The sequence below is a fragment of the Thermobia domestica genome, chromosome 8, assembly GCF_964235325.1.
Source record: "Thermobia domestica chromosome 8, izTheDome1.hap1.1, whole genome shotgun sequence".
Taxonomy (NCBI): Eukaryota; Metazoa; Arthropoda; class Insecta; order Zygentoma; family Lepismatidae; genus Thermobia; species Thermobia domestica.
Genome location: NC_137461.1, coordinates 63324062 through 63342684, shown reverse-complemented (window position 1 = coordinate 63342684; position 18623 = coordinate 63324062). Strand labels below are relative to the sequence as shown.

The window sequence follows — 18623 nt, the reverse complement described above, 5'->3', positions numbered from 1 at the left end:
ACCTTAATTGAAAGAAACTTTTCTTGCTTTGATATGTGCAAATTCCTTTATCACATCACGTAGTCCAATGTTTTAGCCAATTTGTGTTCTATTGATATCGTCGCTAGACCACTCAAGCGTGTTTCAGACATAGAAGAGTGTAGATAGTTTCTAATAAACTTAAGTTTCCAAAAACTTCTTTCTCCACTTGCCACTGTTACAGGCAAGATTAACAAAATTCTACGTGCAATACTAATATTGGGAGCAAAGTCATGTTCCTATTTTTTTTTTTTTTTTTTTTTTAAACTTTCACAGGCTTAATTATAGTGGATAACACTTTCAGTTTGTCTTTCAAATCACTGGGGTTAATATCTTTCAATTCTTCGTGTGTTAAAATGATGGTAAGTTTAGTACACTTTTCAGACAAAAAAAATCAGGTGGTAGGCTATATCTTTATGATTACTTATATCGCAAAGAAAATTGAAATACTCGCTGTGATGTTTAAGTTGCTCAAATCTTTCTCTTAAAAGCTAACACAATCACTTCTAGAACTTTGTAATAAAAATCGATCTTGTATCTTGTTTGTGGATGTTTTCAGTAGCTTCATCCTCTGCCTCGTACTGAAACTGTCTCTTCTTTCGACTTCGAGCTTGCACTGTATTACGTATCAGTGGATCACCCGTATCTAATGCTGATGCCAAGTCCATCGTATCAACTAAGTAAGATTTAAACTTTGCATAATTTCTGCTCCTCTCAAAGTACCCAGATATATTTTCAAGAAATCCTACTGCATCCAACACATGAGAATCAATGCTTTAAAGTCATATCAGACAACGAGTGAGTAAAGGAAAGAAAAGTAACTCAGCTGGTTTGCTGTACACAGAGCATCGTGGACGACCATTCTATCGGTTCTATTGTCATTACTTATTTGAAGTAAGGCATCATAAACTTCCTATATTTGATAACTGAGTCAGAGCATCAATTCGGCTCTCCCACCTTGTGGTGGATTATGATTTTAAAGTGAGACTACTAATATGTTCCTTTAGTATGGCCTAACGTTGAACTGACGCAGAAAAAAAAGTCATAAACTTTTTTTTTAGCTATACAAAAAATGAGACATTTCTCAAGAAATAATACGCTGTACGATTTACTATATTCGGAATGAACAATTTGTAAATTGGTCAAAAACTCGCTATTAGAACCTAAATGTCTCTAGATGCTACCAGGGGCGGATCCAGGGGGGGCGATCGGGCGATCGCCCCCCCCCCAGAAAAGGAAACTTTTTTATTTTATATATAAATAAAATATATAGTTTATTTTTTGACGCTCTTAAAAGTAGCTCTAAGTAGCAGTATTACAACCCACCGCCCCCCCAGAAGTCCGTCCTGGATCCGCCCCTGGATGCTACAGGCTAAAACGGCCTGTCTCAAGTGGGAGTGTACCTTTTGCATACTTGGAGCGGAGCGTTAGAACATTATTGAATAGAAAAAAATATAAAAAGACACCGTGATAATCTTATGCACTCTAGCTCAAAATCCTATCTACACTGCTGCAAGGGAAATATTGAACGAGATACCTGTGGCTAGTAGTTTGATAATTGAAAACGAGGAGGAATGCTCTGAATTTCCTGAGAGAGTATTTTCTTGAATGTGAGTAAAGTAAGTTCAATTACATTCTCAGGTTAACACAATCTTATTTTTCCATGTGAGCCTATTACGAAGCATTATATTTTGATAGTATTCTTTTCTTTTTCAAATTTTGCCGCCCATTAGACTTGCCGCTCTGGGCGGTGGCACGGCTCGACCCTCTCTCGCGCCGGCCCTGTCTCTACTAAAGAAGGCCTAAGAAAAGCTATTCAAGAAGAATGGGACATAATCAGTCCCGAAGCTACAGAACTACGAACTACTACAGGTGAAATCAATGCCACGAAGACTACAGACAATCATTAACGCACAGGGTAATCCCACAAAATATCAAATAACGTAATATACTTTAGAAGCACTAATTCAAGCATAAGTGTACGGTGACATTTTGCGTTTACAAAAAAGGAATTCTCTCTTTTCTTCTGAACAAAACAGTGATTGTGTTTGTTTGGCCTTTCTCTTGTATATAGAAACAAAATGTATGAATGTGTAGTCTTAATTCTGGTTATATATATATTTTCCACCTCCCGTTCTCATGCTAGCTGTTTTCAATATAAAGTATGCACGGTGTATGAACACTTTTTGCGCTCACTGTAGGTATGTTGACAATAAGCGAATGTTATTAGAATATTTGTTGAGATTTCTTTTCCTCCACTGCCTTTCGCCTGGTTAAAAAGTAGTTTGCAGTGCTTTGGAGCAGCTGCAGGTGGGAACGCGATAATGTTTGAGACATACCGGCGACTTTTTTGTGTGTGAAAATAAGACCTTCCTTATAAAACAGTAAATAACTGCAGTAGCAATTGTCTACGTAAGTGATAAAGACATATCCAACTACAAGAAACTAATACAGTATATATATTCATTATTGTGTTTCTCTTTTAACAGCTACTAGCTAGGGATGGCCAATTCCAGCCGGAAAGTAAAATCGGAAAAATTCCGGATTTTTTCCGAATGTCGGAATTTTTCCGAATTCCGGATTTTTTCCGAATTCCGGATTTTTCCTGAATTCCGGAATTTTTCCGAATTTCGGATTTTTTCCGAAATCCGGAATTTTTCTGAATTCCGGATTTTTTTCCGAATTCCGGAATTTTTCCGAAATCCGGAATTTTTCTGAATTCCGGATTTTTTCCGAATTCCGGAATTTTTCCGAAATCCGGAATTTTTCTGAATTCCGGAATTTTTCCGAATTCCGGAATTTTTCCGAAATCCGGAATTTTTCTGAATTCCGGTTTTTTTCCGAATTCCGGATTTTTTCCGAAATCCGGAATTTTTCCGAATTCCGGAAAGTAAATTTTCCGATTCCGGAAAACAAAATTTCCGGAATCCGGATTCCGGAAAATTTTGGCCATCCCTAGTTTCAATGGAACGTTCCGGAGTATGTTCGAATTATTTAATCCCTTAGACTCTTTTAGTTTGTTTAGTTTGGTTGGCTGGATTGGCGATATCGTTCCTTTCATTACCAAGACTATAAGACACACTAACCTACAGTTTAAGGTGGAATCCGGACCACAATATGCATTCAAATTTCAAGGTTCTCCATCAGCAACCAAACCCGAGACCTCCTGAACTAAAGGTTAAGTAAGACAGTGATGATGGTGGTAATGAATCAAATGGTGAAATGCAAAATGTGGGAGGAAAAGGGAAAACTGAGAAAACTCGCGCACGCGGTATTTGTCCGCTATTGTCTGCTACAAAGTCTACTTGGTGCGGGATCGAACCAGAGATCCCATTCTAAAACTTGGGGTAATTGTCTTAAGTTTAGAATAAGAAGTTAACCTAACAACTATGACCTTCCCCAAATTGAGTCATCCCTCCGAAAAGTTGCATGAGGTACAAAACTCGTATCTTTGGTTGCAGAAAAGCACTAAGTAGTATATGTATTTATCCTGTCCTTTCTTTCAAATAATACTTTGGTTTGAAAAACACTGTATAGATATATTTTCTGCATTTTTTAAAAAAAGTTCCCTATAAAGCCACTTATTACACAAAACTAAACAATCTTTACTTAATTTTACATGTTTTTCCTCCTTAGGCATACCCATCCTTTTCACGAAACAAATATTCCATACTTACCATAAAACATATCCTATTAACAGAACAATAAAGCTCAAAGGAAAAGACGGTGTCTTTACTCCATATTATGAAAATACAACAATAATGATAACAGGAGACAAAATCGAGACAGAGGAGCACAACTTGTCACTGTTACCAGTCAGCTGAGAAGCAATAGAATTGGAACTTCATGTCCCCTTTCAATCTGCTCAACACGCGCCTACTTTTAAAAAAGAATGTTTTTGCTGTATCTCTAAACTTCCTGCCCTGACCCGGACAAATAAGGCCTATGCCTAAATTTCGCTCTGCATGTAATTACAGATCTCATTGATGTAGTCGTGCAGAATGTCAATTTTTAACGAGGCATATGGATGTAAGTTCCCGTGGCTGTTACAGGTATAAATAGAATGTTGAGATAAGGTCGTTTTTTCGTGCAGAACTCACTGTAAATTACCAATGATTATTTCATTGTGAGTTGAGTTGATTTGAAATTTAGCGTCCCTTTCAGCAGAGAGGCTATATGAGACGCGGACCTGCTGATTAATGTGTAATCCAAACCACATGAGCTCCCGCCGAGAATCGAACCCGGGTTTCTCACGCTAAAGGAGTGTACGCTAACCGCTTAGACACAAAGAAGCTCATTCTTTCATTGTGAGTATAGAACAGTATTCTCCTCTACAGTTTACAATATTGCGCTCAGCCATTTTCGGGTTCATCAGACAACCCCTCCCTTCTCAAAAAAAAAAAAAAAAAAATTCTCTCTCTCTCTCTCTCTCTCTCTCTCTCTATATATATATATATATATATATATATATAGAGAGAGAGAGAGAGAGAGAGAGAGAGTATGGCGCTAAATTCGTTGTACAAAAGCAGAGGAGTGATTCCTGAGAGTAAAACAAACAAAAAAGTTCCAATAAACATAGGGCGAAAAGCCCATCGTTTACGTGTTATAGGCTGCCGAAAACATGAAAAAATGAATTCTAAAGGTCCATAGCTTCAAAACTATGGGACCTACTGTAGTCGGGTCAAGACTTCACTAGGAACTAGTATGTGCTCTATCCAAAAATTCATGTTTTAGAATCCTAAGGTATTCACGCAACAATTTTTATGGAGGTAGTTGGAGAGTACTTTATATCATAGCCCCGTAGGCAAACTCCCTCTATAAAAATTGTTGTGAAAGCACCTCAGGAACAAGCATTTTTGTATAGGGCACATACTAGTTCCTACGTGAAGTCTTGACCCGACCAAGGTAGGTCCCATAGTTTTGGAGCTATGAACCTTTAAAATTCATTTTTTCATGATTTCGGCAACCTATAACACGTAACTGATGGTGTTTTCGCCCTATGTTTATTGGAACTTTTTTGTTTGTTTTACTCCCAGGAATCACTCCTCTGTTTTTGTACAACGAATTTAGCGCCATACTGTATATATATATATATATATATATATATATATATATATATAGTCTACTTTGTTTGGTCCCACCTCAACATTTCTGAACTTTTTTCATCAACTTACAAAACATTTATAATTCGCATAAATGCACATAAACGTGCATTAATGCCTTTATAACATCGACGAATCATTTTTCTTCGAATATTTTTACGCTGATTGGTAATGACTGTCACACAATGGGTCACACAGCAATTCTCTGTTATGATCAGGACAGAGAGGGCCGTTGGATTTCGTTCGCGGCACTGATTTTAGTTTTCATACACTTTTGGGAAAAATCGCACAATCATAAATAATTGAGACTCCAGTCGGAAAAGATTGAAAGTAACAAAAATTAAATTATAACAATAACTTAAAAAATAATGTTAGTCACTTAGAAGTTCAGAATTTGGCAATCTTCTGGACTATAAATAATCAGAATAAACGTCTGAAACATTTCCTGATGCGCTGGCTAATATATGTAGACATTATTTGAAGAAAGAAATTTAAATATTCTTGAACATCCACGATTTACGATTTTCCAGCTACAATATTGAGTTGAATAATCATAACAAATAAGATTCAGGTATCCTCTGTTTACCACCTCAGAGCTGACGCTAAAAGCATTGATGATTGAGACAATATTACAATTAATAAAGCATATGAAAGCCTTTATTCAAATCTGCAATGAATATTTACATACTGGATACAAGATACTTCTTTAATAAATTGAATCATACATAATATATTTGATCATATTCAATATTGTATATGTAATAACATTCAATATATAATAATATTGAATCATACATAATATATTTGATCGTATTTAAATAAAATGACATATACAAGAAGGCATTCTTTCATTATTTGTTTCAGTCGTCGTTATATTTATCACAGTCTCGCACGTAGACATATCACAAGAAAGAAAGAAGGAACATACGTAAAGATGGAAGCCAAAATAAGTCATCTTTATTTTTATGGAAACGGAAAAATCGAAACTGAAGTTTTCCTGCATGTGGTGAACAGATTAGACATGAAATGTTCATATTTATCAACAGAAAATGTTTTTTGAAATGTAACACACAGCTATAAATAAACGTATCAAAATCAAAATACATGTAACAATTTATATCAATTTCAGTCATGTCGGAAAAAAATTGCTCTTAGGCGTATCTACATATATGCAACAGAAATATATGTTAAAGTTACTTTTGCAAGTCCAAGGTCAACTTTAACAAAATTCATTTAAAACGTATTCATCATCTAAAGATTCATTAGTGAACTTATACTAATTCCCAATATGTTCTGCATGGATATACAGTACACTGTTTATTCGTATTAGCATTAACCTCTACCTGGAGATTCATATTTAGAATCTTACAAAATAAATTAGTATAAGACTTTTTGATTTGTGGAAAATTTATTTAGAACAAAGTTTTATTTCCAACCTAATTTGGAATTCAATAGATGCTGTACACATTAGTATAGTAAAAAGAGATATGTAGGTAACTTTTTGAACTTAATATGTTTAATAAAAAATGTATGAATACTATACACAGATACATACATATGTAATACATATACATATTAATTAAATAAAAAAATATGAAACAGTCTTATATCAAAATTTATCAAACTTTTGAATTCCATACAAGAATACCACACAATCAATTATGTGAAAGTATTTAATGAAAATAACATATTATACAGTAACTGCAAATGGAAACCACGTTTCTTCTATACAAGGCCGTTTCTTATAAGTACATATATGAGAGGTGGTTAAGTACAAGAACCAATATATTTGTGCATAATACAGCATTGAAAAAAATTACAAAGAACATTTATACAGCTAAGAGATCGTAGTCAGTAAAAAATTCAACTTCTAGCATTCCTGGTACTTCTTGACTTTTACGTGACCCTCCTTCTAGCTTTGTATTAAATATTTCTAGCTTCTGGTTTCCTTTAGCCGGAATTCTTGCTTCACCCATATGAAGATCTCTCAAAATTGTTCTCTTGCCCCATATCTGTAACATTTAGAAACTAAAGTATTATACCACAATTTTACATATACATATACAAATGACCAGTTTTAAAGCAGTGGAAGTTCAAGGTTACATTTAAGGTCTTATGAAAATGAAACTTTACTGAGACAAGTGAATGTGATTCCATAAATTTATCAATTACTATGTGATTTAAAATACAAATACTGCAGATGTAACAAGCTATATTTGGATTATATGTAAAGAACAGTGTCTTTTTTATATAGATTTTAATGTGAAGCATTTCTAAATTTCACACAATACGCAGTTTTTGTCACCAATATAGCCTTTATTTCAATTCATCGATCAGTCGAACTTTTATCTACTTATTTATTTTTTGTTCTTACAGTACAGATTTTAAAAGTATATTTAGGTGTATTTTGTGTCTACAAATACTGATTCGATAAATTTAAATTAAAATGGTATTATTATTTTATTATCATCATAATGTAGTAAAACTGTACATCGACACTGGTCTTTTCAACATTAACATAACTTTTACTTCGAAGAACATTACTTTGTATCATTTGATAAGATTATTGGCGTTAAATAATATAAAAAAAGATATTTGTTTAAACTGGTGTCAATGACCAAACTTGTGTCATAAGTTTTATCTAAAAATTTAAGAAAAAAAAAAGTATGTACAAATTTCTTCATTTAAATGTTTTTTAAGAATATTGGAATAAATATTTTCGAATTTTCTGTCGTATATACCGTATTTTAATAAAAATTATCTAACGATCATTTCTGGTTTATTTATCCAATTCACTAGGAGTATGTTTTAAATTCTTACTTTTCATTTAATTATTTTTTTAATTTATTTTAAGATCGATAGTTTATAATACACCTTTGATGAAACTAATAGATAAGCTAAAATGTTCATCAGGTAATTTTTATTAAAATATAAATAACCAGTTCTTTATCTCTCAGTATTACTTTATTGTTATTTCACTTTTTTTAACGTTTAAAATATTAAATAAATAAACATAAACAAATTATGAAACCACATACCTGAACTACGATAGGCTTATTTTCATATTTCCTAAAGAAAACGAATGGAACATTCCATATCGGATCCGTAGTAGGTTTCACTGGCTCCGAGTATATGGTGTGATTTTCACATTTCACAATCACATAGGGTTCAACATCTACAAAATTCGAAAAATGAATGTTTCCTTGTAATGATTAAAAAAAAAAATCAACTAAAAGGTGGACATTCTCTATATATTCATTAAGTAATTTTGAATTGGTATTAAGCATTGAAATTTGTATAACTAAACATTACATCGTTTTTCGTGTATTATTTTGATTGAATTTGAAATCATCTATATAGTTTTATTTATAATATAATGCACTTTTGTGATGTTATAAAAGTTTTAGCTTAGCCACTCTAGTATTAAGAAGACACAGAACAAACTATTATTGCGTAAATTTAATAAAATCAATAGTATAATGTGAACCATAACAAAATGTTGATTTTTATTTATTTTTCGCAGAAATGTAGAAGTTCTCTTTTTTCTCATTTCAAATGAATTTGAAGGTGTACAAAGAAACAATATAATCTCTTAAAGAGTTGTAATGGTAATAATATTAAAACATATTCAATAAACTTACCCACTTTACTACATTATTATTATTATTATTATTATTATTATTAGTAGTAGTAGTAGTAGTAGTAGTAGTAGTAGTAGTAGTAGTAGTAGTAGTAGTAGTAGTAGTAGTAGTAATAATAATAATAATAATAATAATAATAATAATAATATATGAGCAGAGACAAAATTAAGTGTGTTGAAGATAATCCAAACACTATTTCAAGAAATATCTTATCACAACGAATTTGCTACAGTTGAAAACTTCCATGAAACTTCCATACAGCTGAATGTTTAAAAGAAAAAATTGGTCTGATATTTCATGTAGTCAATGTACATTCTAATCATATAAATTAAGACAGCAAAAGAACAGTGGCTCTTGTTCTTAGTCATTGATAGAAAAAAAAAGACTAAAAAAGAAAAAAAACTTTGTATATAAAATATTACGTGTATTTTCTTACTTCTGATTTCCCCTCTCCTCGATGAATCATCTTTTCCTTTATCTGTAGTAAGTCCTGTAGCTCGTTTCACTATCAGCAGAGTTACACAAGCGGGATGTGGAATACAGCAGAATCGTCTACACAAATGCGTATATGGACGTTCCCGCTTAAGCTCTCTAATAACAGAAAAGGACAATTTGAAGCACTGACAAAGTTTAAGGAACGAAAAAAAAAAAAAAAACAGTTAGCAAAGTCACACCATCTTCTAAGTCTAAGCAGATAACAATCAAATTATATACTGTATATACTCGAATCTAAGACGCACTTTTTCTGTCAAAATTTCAGGTATTAAATGGAGGTTACTTCTTGGAATCGCAAACAAAACCACATACAAAGTTGTAGTGAAAATTTGTGCTCAGATAATGAAAGTACTTAAGCAGGATGTCTTCTGTTCACACTGTAATTAAGACTGTAAAATAGTACCTTTGTTCTCTTTTTAATCTTGACTTTTAAATGATTAGTTTGGACAAATGATCCCATATGATTTAATTTGTACTGTCAAATTCTGAGTTGCTTCAATGACTACACAGGATGCGTGTTAGAATTGAATACAAGAAGTTGGCACAACTTTTGACATTTAGAAATGAGGATGCGTCTTGGATTCGAGGGAGTCTTAAATTCAAGAATATACGGTAAATTAAATTTCTATTTCTAAACACTGACAACATTCAATTTTTAAATTTTGACATATATTACTAACCCTATTTATAAAATGGAATAATTGTTGTTTCAGAACACTATTTATGACTATTAGAAAGACTTTCTCAAATATTAATAAGTATATATATATATATATATATATATATATATATATATATATATATATATAGTGCGAAAATAAAATGAAAACAAAAACTGTAGCTAGAATGATTGAAGTTATATCATGAATATTAGTATATAGAAATATTAATAACCAAGCAATATTATTTGTCAGCTTTATCGATATTTATTAAAGTTGAACACACCAACGTCAACTGACAAAGAAGATAGATTTTCGTGTAGATAAAGATAAAATATAGGGTCATAAAACAGAAATTTTAAATGGACAAATTATTGCATTCTTAAATAATATACAGTTTTAAATATACAATACAGTTATATAGTTATGCAATAGTATACAGCTATTTCACACCCAAACCAATTACTTGTGGCTCAAGCTGATATCAGAATGTTCCAGTTTAACCTAATTGTATTTTATCTGGTAAAATATCATCGAAAGAAATTGAGTAGTTTTTCAAAGAGGCTATAAAAACAATTATAATTTGAAGGTACGCAAATTGTTAATTATAATTTGATGTTCTCTAAGTGTATATATATATATATATATATATATATATATATATATATATATATATATATATATATATATATATATATATATATATATATATATTCACCTTATCTATTAGATGACAACATAATTAATTCATTATTTTACATTGTTTTCTACAAATGTTACATTAAATTTTGATAAAATCCCATGAGAATCTACTCGAATCATATCGTTTGATAATGACATAACTAATCCATTATTTTACATTATTCTTCAAATTTTAGAAGAGATTTTATTAAAACTCCATAATAATTTGCTCAAAACATATCGTAGAAATGACATAATTAATCCATTATTCTCCATAGTTTTCTTCAAATTTTACAAGAAATTTTGATAAAATCTCCATTTTTTCCTTAAAAGATAGAATGCATAATTAATCCATAATTCCGAGATAATAGCAGAATTAATACATTGCTCCCTTAAAATATTTAAAGAATTTTTTTTAAATCCTATAAGAATTTACTCAAGAGATATTCAAAAATTGAAGTAAATAATGAGCGTCTCTAGATTGTCTTCTTCAAATATAGTTGCTAAATATCCATATCTCTATTGAAACGTTTTGTAGAAAATGAACTTTATTTAATCGCTATTTGGTTTGAAGCAAAACTTCGTCCAGTTCTAAGCGCCAGATGACATTGAAGCGCACAACTGAAGTGTTTGCTACGTTACGTGTAAAGTGTTGCAATCAAGTGACAGAATAAACTTCCGTGAGGATGAGGGGGAAGGGAATAGGTGATTTAATTGTTGTTTGCATTTTTGCAATATGAACGATGGTAGAAAATAAAGAGCACTTTCAACATATTATGTTTTTTTAATTTTTTTATTTCCGGAAAGGTAAGAATGCGTCGCACTTACAAAAGAAATGTGTGGTGAGGGTGCCGTTCATGACTCCATGTGCCAAAAGTGGCACAGAAAGTTTCGTGAAAACAATTTTAATATTAGTGATGCACCACATTCGAGACGATCGACCGAGGCTGATGGTAACGAAATATTGGTTTCAATTGAAAGTAATCGGCATAGAACTAACTCAACAGATTGGAAAAATTCTTGGAATCGGCAATCAATAGCATCGCCAATCGATTACGCCAGCTTGGAATGGCTAGCAAGACTGATATAAGTTAACGGAGAAAATTTGATAAACTGAACTACTTCTTATGATTATCTATTGAAACGTAACTAAATCGATCCATTTTTAAAAGAGATGGTTAGGAGTGATGAAAAATGGACTGTGTATAACAATGTATAACATTGTGTAATAGATAATGGTGTAAGTGAGGGAATACGCCTTCAACCAGTGCACAAGGCAGTTTATATCAGAAGAAGGTATAGTAGCATGGTAGGACTGAAAAGGAATCGTTTACTATGAGCTATTACTTGAAAACTAGACCATTAATTCGGAGAAATATTGTTCACAGCTCTTGAATTAAAGAGAGTAATGGACTAGAAGTTCCCTGAATTAACCAACGAAAAGGGTGTTGTGTTCCATCACGAGAATGCTAGACCACACATATCTTTTGCCACCCGACAGAAACTGTTGCAACTGACTGGAACATTTTAGTCCCCCACCGTACTTCCCGAACTTGAACCTTCCGACTAACGACTTCGAAATAGTTTAAATGGTAAAAACTTTATTCCTTGGAAAACCTGAAAAATCACCGGGATCAGTTCTTTCACCAGACACCTCAGAACTTCTACGAGGACAAGATTATACAGCTACCGGAGAGCTGGAAAAAGATCATCAAAGAGAACGGTATACACTTTATTCATTAAATTGCATGTTTAAGAAAGCAACTTTTCTTCTGTTTTGTTACAAAAAGTTTTGCCACAAAAATGGGACAAACTTTTGCACCAAACCCATCAATAGTTTAGCTACATGGCTAAAAAGTTAATTAATTATTATTATTATTATTATTACAGTGAAACCTCTACTAACGGACACCTCTATAAAGCGGACACCTCCCATAACGGACATATTTTGTAATCCCCAAACACTGTAATAGGAATAAAACATATTGGCAAACCTCTCTAAAGCGAACACTCTCTAGTACGGACACGGACTATCTTTCTTGTTTCTTATAAGTATTATTTACCTTCGTATTACGGACACTTTCTCTAGAAACAAGTTGGAAAGTGCAGTAAAAAATACACTTTTAGTAATTCATACGTATGTCACCACGGAAGAACATGTGGGTGTGACAATATTTTGCTTCCTCAACTGTCTGTTCAGCAACCCAGAGGAAGGGTCTACAACATCCTTATATCCTTCTCTTGCATTCCACTCCTACCCAACCTGCTTCAGAAACAAAAGTGATTGACAGTTGCCCACTGTTAGAAATGACACATCATTCTACTGTCCCGCTGGAATCTCTAACCAAACAGAAGACAAGTTTGGTATTTTTGACCACGGGTACGCATATTGTCTTTTAAAAAAAGTCATTGCTGGACTGCAATTAACTCACAAATTAAAGCAACACACCGAAAACGTAGTAAGTAGCGGTAAGTGTAAAGTGCAGAGAACTATAACATCTTATTCCCATGTTGTGCCTCGAATTGGAAGGCGCAAGATAATGCAGGTACAGTAACATTTTGGTAATATTCATAAATATGTGATGTGATGTGTAAAAATATTTTTTCTAATTGCATATTACCTTGTTTATTAATTTACGTAAAAAATATTGAAACCTCTCTAAGGCGGACACCTCTCTATAGCGGACAATTTTTGATTCCCCGCGGCTGTCCGCTTTAGAGAGGTTTCACTGTATTATTATTATTATTATTATTATTATTATTATTATTATTATTAATAATAATAATAATAATAATAATAATAATAATAATTTTCTTCTGCGACTATCTCCTCATAAGTACTGCTGACTCTTAAAAATATCGTTCTGCAGCGTTTCACTATCCTTCGTAATTCACTCACTTTTATTATATTTTACAATTACGTTTTTCTTTATTTATGTTATAACATTTTTAAATGTTCTATAAATATCTTTAAGCGTATTGATTTTTTAACAAAAACTGGAACAACTTTTTAAATATAATATTTAATTGAGTTGAGTTGATTTTAGTTTAGCGTCCCTTTCAGCAGCGAGGTTATATGAGACGTGGATCTACTGATTAACATGGAATCCGAACCACATGAATTCCCGCCGGGAATCGAACCCAGGTCTCCCACGCCAAAGGCGCGTACGCTAACCGCATAGCCACGAGGGAGCTCAATATATTATTTAAATTCACTGTAAATACCCCTTTCGGTAATCATTAACTTGTATAAATAGCACTTTTGAATGGTTGTATAAGAAAATTTTCAGATCTATGTAATTATAGAAATCGACTTTGTTATTTCATGTTTTAAGTATTACTTCTTAATACTTTTTAATATTTCTAAATTCATTGTGATTATTTTTGTATTCATTAACATAATTGGTACTTTTGAATGGATGTATAAACATATTCTAGATTTTATGGAAGTTAATTTTGATATTTGTATGTTTTAAGTATTATGAAAAGGGTTATCAGTTATTCTGCTTTGATACCTTCATATTTCTAAACAAGCAACGGTAAAAAGAAATAATACCACACCTGAGGTTAATGTTAGAAACTGTGAAAATTCGTAAATAAAAGTCTCCTGTTTGTCCTGGTTCGTTGGTTGTGGGTACTATCATGTAAGTTCCTCTTTTCAGGACACCTTCATGGTAAATTTCCCTTCTTTTATGATACTCCGATGTTGCTACTATAGGCATTATATTCCACAAATTATGGAGACGATAATGCAGGTTGGAAGCTACCTATGAACAAAGCACATTAATTCTAAATGAAGGGTAAGGGAAAAAAAGAAGGAATGTCACAAAACTGCATTTTCGAGAAAACGGCGTTTTTATATTTTAAACCGCGTAAAAAAGAATAGGGTAGTCAAATCTTTTGCCCCTTTTTACATGGACATTTTGACATGTACGCATGTATTGCATATACTGCCAAATAGTACCAAGAATTACCAACAGATAGGACAAAGCATCCAATAAAGCACACATATGAACATTCCTTGTTTTTTCCCCTTACCCTTCACAATATAAATGTATAATTCTATTCTGTTCTGAACATTTATACATATTGTGAATAGTGATAAATAAGTTTAAGAATAAAAAAAATGTAAGAGTTAAAAAACATTTATAATATATTTAGTATTCAACCACATTTCTCTCTTGATAGATTTAACACTAATTTATTACCCGCGTTGCGATATATGTCAAGGTTAATTTGTTCCCTTTCTTCAGGATTTGCAAATTTCACATGCTCCTATTTCATAGTATTCTCATATTGTTTCATTCCTAATTCTTGAAACTGTGTATTCTTGACACACTTGAGAGAAACCAAAAAACCTTGAAAGAAATAAAACTCGTAGCATGTAAAGAGAACTAAAAAGTAACCAACCTTATTAGATTATTCATAGCCGATAATCTATCTTAGTAAGGTACACCTTGCTACATATATTGCATATAATCAGAAGAAAATAAACAAGATGCATAGGGTGAATATAGATTCCACACTTCATTTTTTCTATGTTTACAATTTCAGATACCATAGTTGCCAAATTCACAAGTAGAAGTTTTCTTATATGTTGATTTCCACGTACTTTTGATAAAGTGGATACTTTCAAATATTTAGGATCAATATTAACAGACGAAAATCATATTCACGAAGAAATTAAATGTCGACTAAAAGCAGGGAATTCGTGTTACTATTCGGTTCAAAATCTCTTGTCGTCGCGAATTCTGTCGAAGAATTTGAAGCTTAAAATATATAAAACGATAATCATGCCTGTTGTTCTGTATGGTTGTGAAACATGGTCACTTACTCTGAGGGAAGAACATAGACTGAAAGTATTTGAGAACAGGATCCTGAGAAGAATATTCGGACCCAAGAGGAACGAGAATGGGGAATGGCGGAAACTTCATAACGAGAAACTACATAGTTTATACGGTTTACCCAACATTGTTAGGGTCGTCAAGTCTAGGAGGCTTAGGTGGGCAGGACATATAGCTAGAATGGAAGAAAGTAGAAACGCTTTCAAAGTCTTGACTGGAAGACCCATAGGAAAACGATCATTAGGAAGACCTAGGCGCAGATGGGAGGATAATATTAAGATGGATCTCGCAGAGACAGGAATACAAAGTAGAAACTGGATGCAATTAGCTAAGGATAGAAGTCAGTGGAGAGCTTTTGTGAACGCGGCACTGAACCTGCGGGTTCCATAGGCCATAGAGTTAGTTAGTTGATTTCCACGTATATTACGTAACTTTTAGTAAGAAAATATTCATATTATATACTTTATATAGTGGTAAGTAGTATATATAGTTTTAACTGTGATTTTTGGATGTAATAATTAGATACACGATTTTGTGGTGGCACGCGAAAACGCGAAATGTATGTTTTGTATGAAAATGTTGTGTACCTAAACTATACAATTTTTTACTATTTGTTAGACCATATAACGCTCGCGGTTAAACGCGAAATTCTATCGAATTAGCGAAATTTGCAACAAATCTCGATACTCCACGAAATTTACGCAAAAGTGACAATTTTTTGACATTTTTACGATTTATTCATTACCATCATTTGGCAGTTACAAGCAATGTGATGAAAATTCTCATTTTTCAGAAAATAGACCACCATGAATTTTTGAAATTTTACATGCAGTTACAAAATGAACTCCAAACGGTATCTACTGGTGAAGTGTATAGTGTGGAAGAAGTGTTGCGGGGTATGTTAGATGAGCATTCAGAAATCGCTAGAAAGTGTCTTCAACTAATGCACATATCAGTTTCGAATGTTGAACTGGAGAGGGCTCTCTCTTCTTACAATGATATACTTGTTGAGTAGATTTTAGTTTAGCGTCCCTTTCAGCAGCGAGGCTATATGAGACGTGGACCTACTGATTAACGTGAAATCTGAACTACATGAGCTCCCGCCGGGAATCGAACCCGGCTCTCCCACGCCAAATGACATACTTACCAGAAAACATTGAAACAATGCTTCCGTGTTATTTGCATAAGTAAACTGTGAACACTAAAGTTATTTTTTTCTATTAATGTTTTGTGTGTGTGTGTGTTACTTTCTTTAAATGATACTTTTATTCAATGAGGATGTTATTTTTTAAAAACTCAAATATTGTTTAATATAGTCATGAATGAGCTCATGTCATGATGATTGATGAGTGGAAATTAAGATGAAATAAAAGGTAACTAATTGTAATTGCCAAGGAAAATAGTGTCCTTATATTGAATTTTTATTCGCCGATTTTATCCCGCTTTATGCATATTTTTATAACGAAATTACGAATTTTTATTTACCACAAAATCGTGTCTCTAGTAATAATATCCACAGCATCCTATTCCCTGTCCATTTGATCTTTCTTTATCCATCCATCCATCCTTTCTTTCATCCATTTTTTTTCGTCCTAATATAAAATGCTCCAAACATACTTCTTTAAAATAGGAGCATGTAAATCTACAAATTCCCGTTGTCAGAGGATGGGGAACGACTTTTTCTTCAAATATATCATCAATGGTAATTCATAAGAAATTTGTGAAGAGGAAACATATGAGTGGGTGCTGAAAATTTAAAGAGATGTCCCTTACGTCTTAATTATCATATGAAACAATAACATTCAGTAATGATATTCGAATTGCCTATCTTCGTCAAAAAGAAAAAGCAAGAAAATACAAGAAATCAAAACAATGAATATGAAATAACGTTGATTTTCTCATACTATAGTAGACTTTCAATTTAATTTATTGACATCCTTTTAACCAGCATGGTCTTTGGAGATACTACTATTTTCATATAAACAACGATCATATGATACTTAGCACTTTTACTTCCAAGTTTACTTCCAAGTTTTTGATAAATTAAAAGGTAGCACTTTTACCTTTTAATTTATCAAAAACTTGGAACTAAACCATAAGGTTATAAAGCAGACTGAAATAAAAAGTTGAAATTTGTTTAGATCGATCTTTAGCAAAATTTGCTTACGTCATTTTGACTAAAGAATCCTGATTGAAATATTTAAATCAGTCTTCCAAGTGCATCAAAAATAAGTGAGGAACATGCTGTTCCTATGCATTAAATAAATAAATAATAACAAGCACACATATTACCAATTTCTAAAATTAGCGAAGCGACGTTTCATCATGAATTTCATCATATAAAGTAGGTTGATACCACAGACAACAGAAATCAAAGGAATTTCAGACATACCCGAACCATTAATAATTAAGATAAACAAAAGACATAGTATAGAAATTATCCAACTGTACGCTCTATCATCACACCTCATGAAGAACACAAGAATTTATACAAGGAAGTACAAAAGATTCTGGAAAGTAGAGAATTACGTTATAAAATAGCACTGTAAGACTTGAATGCAAAGCAGAAACTAAGTTGAGGAGTGATATAACAATGAGAAATTTTAGCTTTGGTAAAATATATCTAAGGGTAGCCACGTCAATTAGAAAAAAAATTACAGAAGGCAACAGATTGATTTTAAATATAATGTATTCTGATGAAAGAAACCGCAAAGAAAAATAGACGCTGAAAAGAGTTAATGGTACCAAGAACGATACAGATTAGATGCTAACAAACAATAAAGAAATATATCAAGGTTTGTTAGTGTTGAACCATTTCAAAATAGCAAGTGACCACAGGATCGCAAGATGCAAGTTAAAAAAAAATGATCGAAGTAAAACCAACAGCTCCGAACTGAGCAATAGGTTTAGATTGGGACAATAAATGAATATCTGTACTTCAGCAGCTAAACTCATCGAGTGACATGAATGAGGATATAAACAGAAGATTACAATGATATGGAGTTCGTTCGAAAGATTGGTTTATATCTTTAAAAACAAATTACCACTATGTCTTAAAGTACATATCCAATTAGTGAATTAAACTAGTGTTTCTGTGCGAACATGAAACCTTGAATATATATATATACACAATCGAAAGATTAAGAATTAAACAAAAACTAATGGAGAAACTCGTACTAAGAG

General features: G+C 32.4%; 1 protein-coding gene across 1 annotated transcript in view; it reads right to left on the bottom strand.

Moving 5' to 3' along the window:
- Positions 1-5763: 5763 nt before the first annotated feature.
- LOC145692958 (calpain-5-like) overlaps positions 5764-18623 on the bottom strand; it is a 125433-nt gene continuing 112573 nt past the window's right edge. Inside the window, exons 11-14 of the mRNA XM_081768553.1 lie at positions 14158-14363; positions 9198-9352; positions 8159-8295; positions 5764-7132 (exon numbers count right to left, since the gene is read on the bottom strand). Coding sequence (XP_081624679.1) covers positions 6950-7132; positions 8159-8295; positions 9198-9352; positions 14158-14363 — 681 coding nt within the window. The 3' untranslated portion in view covers positions 5764-6949. The remainder of the gene's footprint in view (positions 7133-8158; positions 8296-9197; positions 9353-14157; positions 14364-18623) is intronic.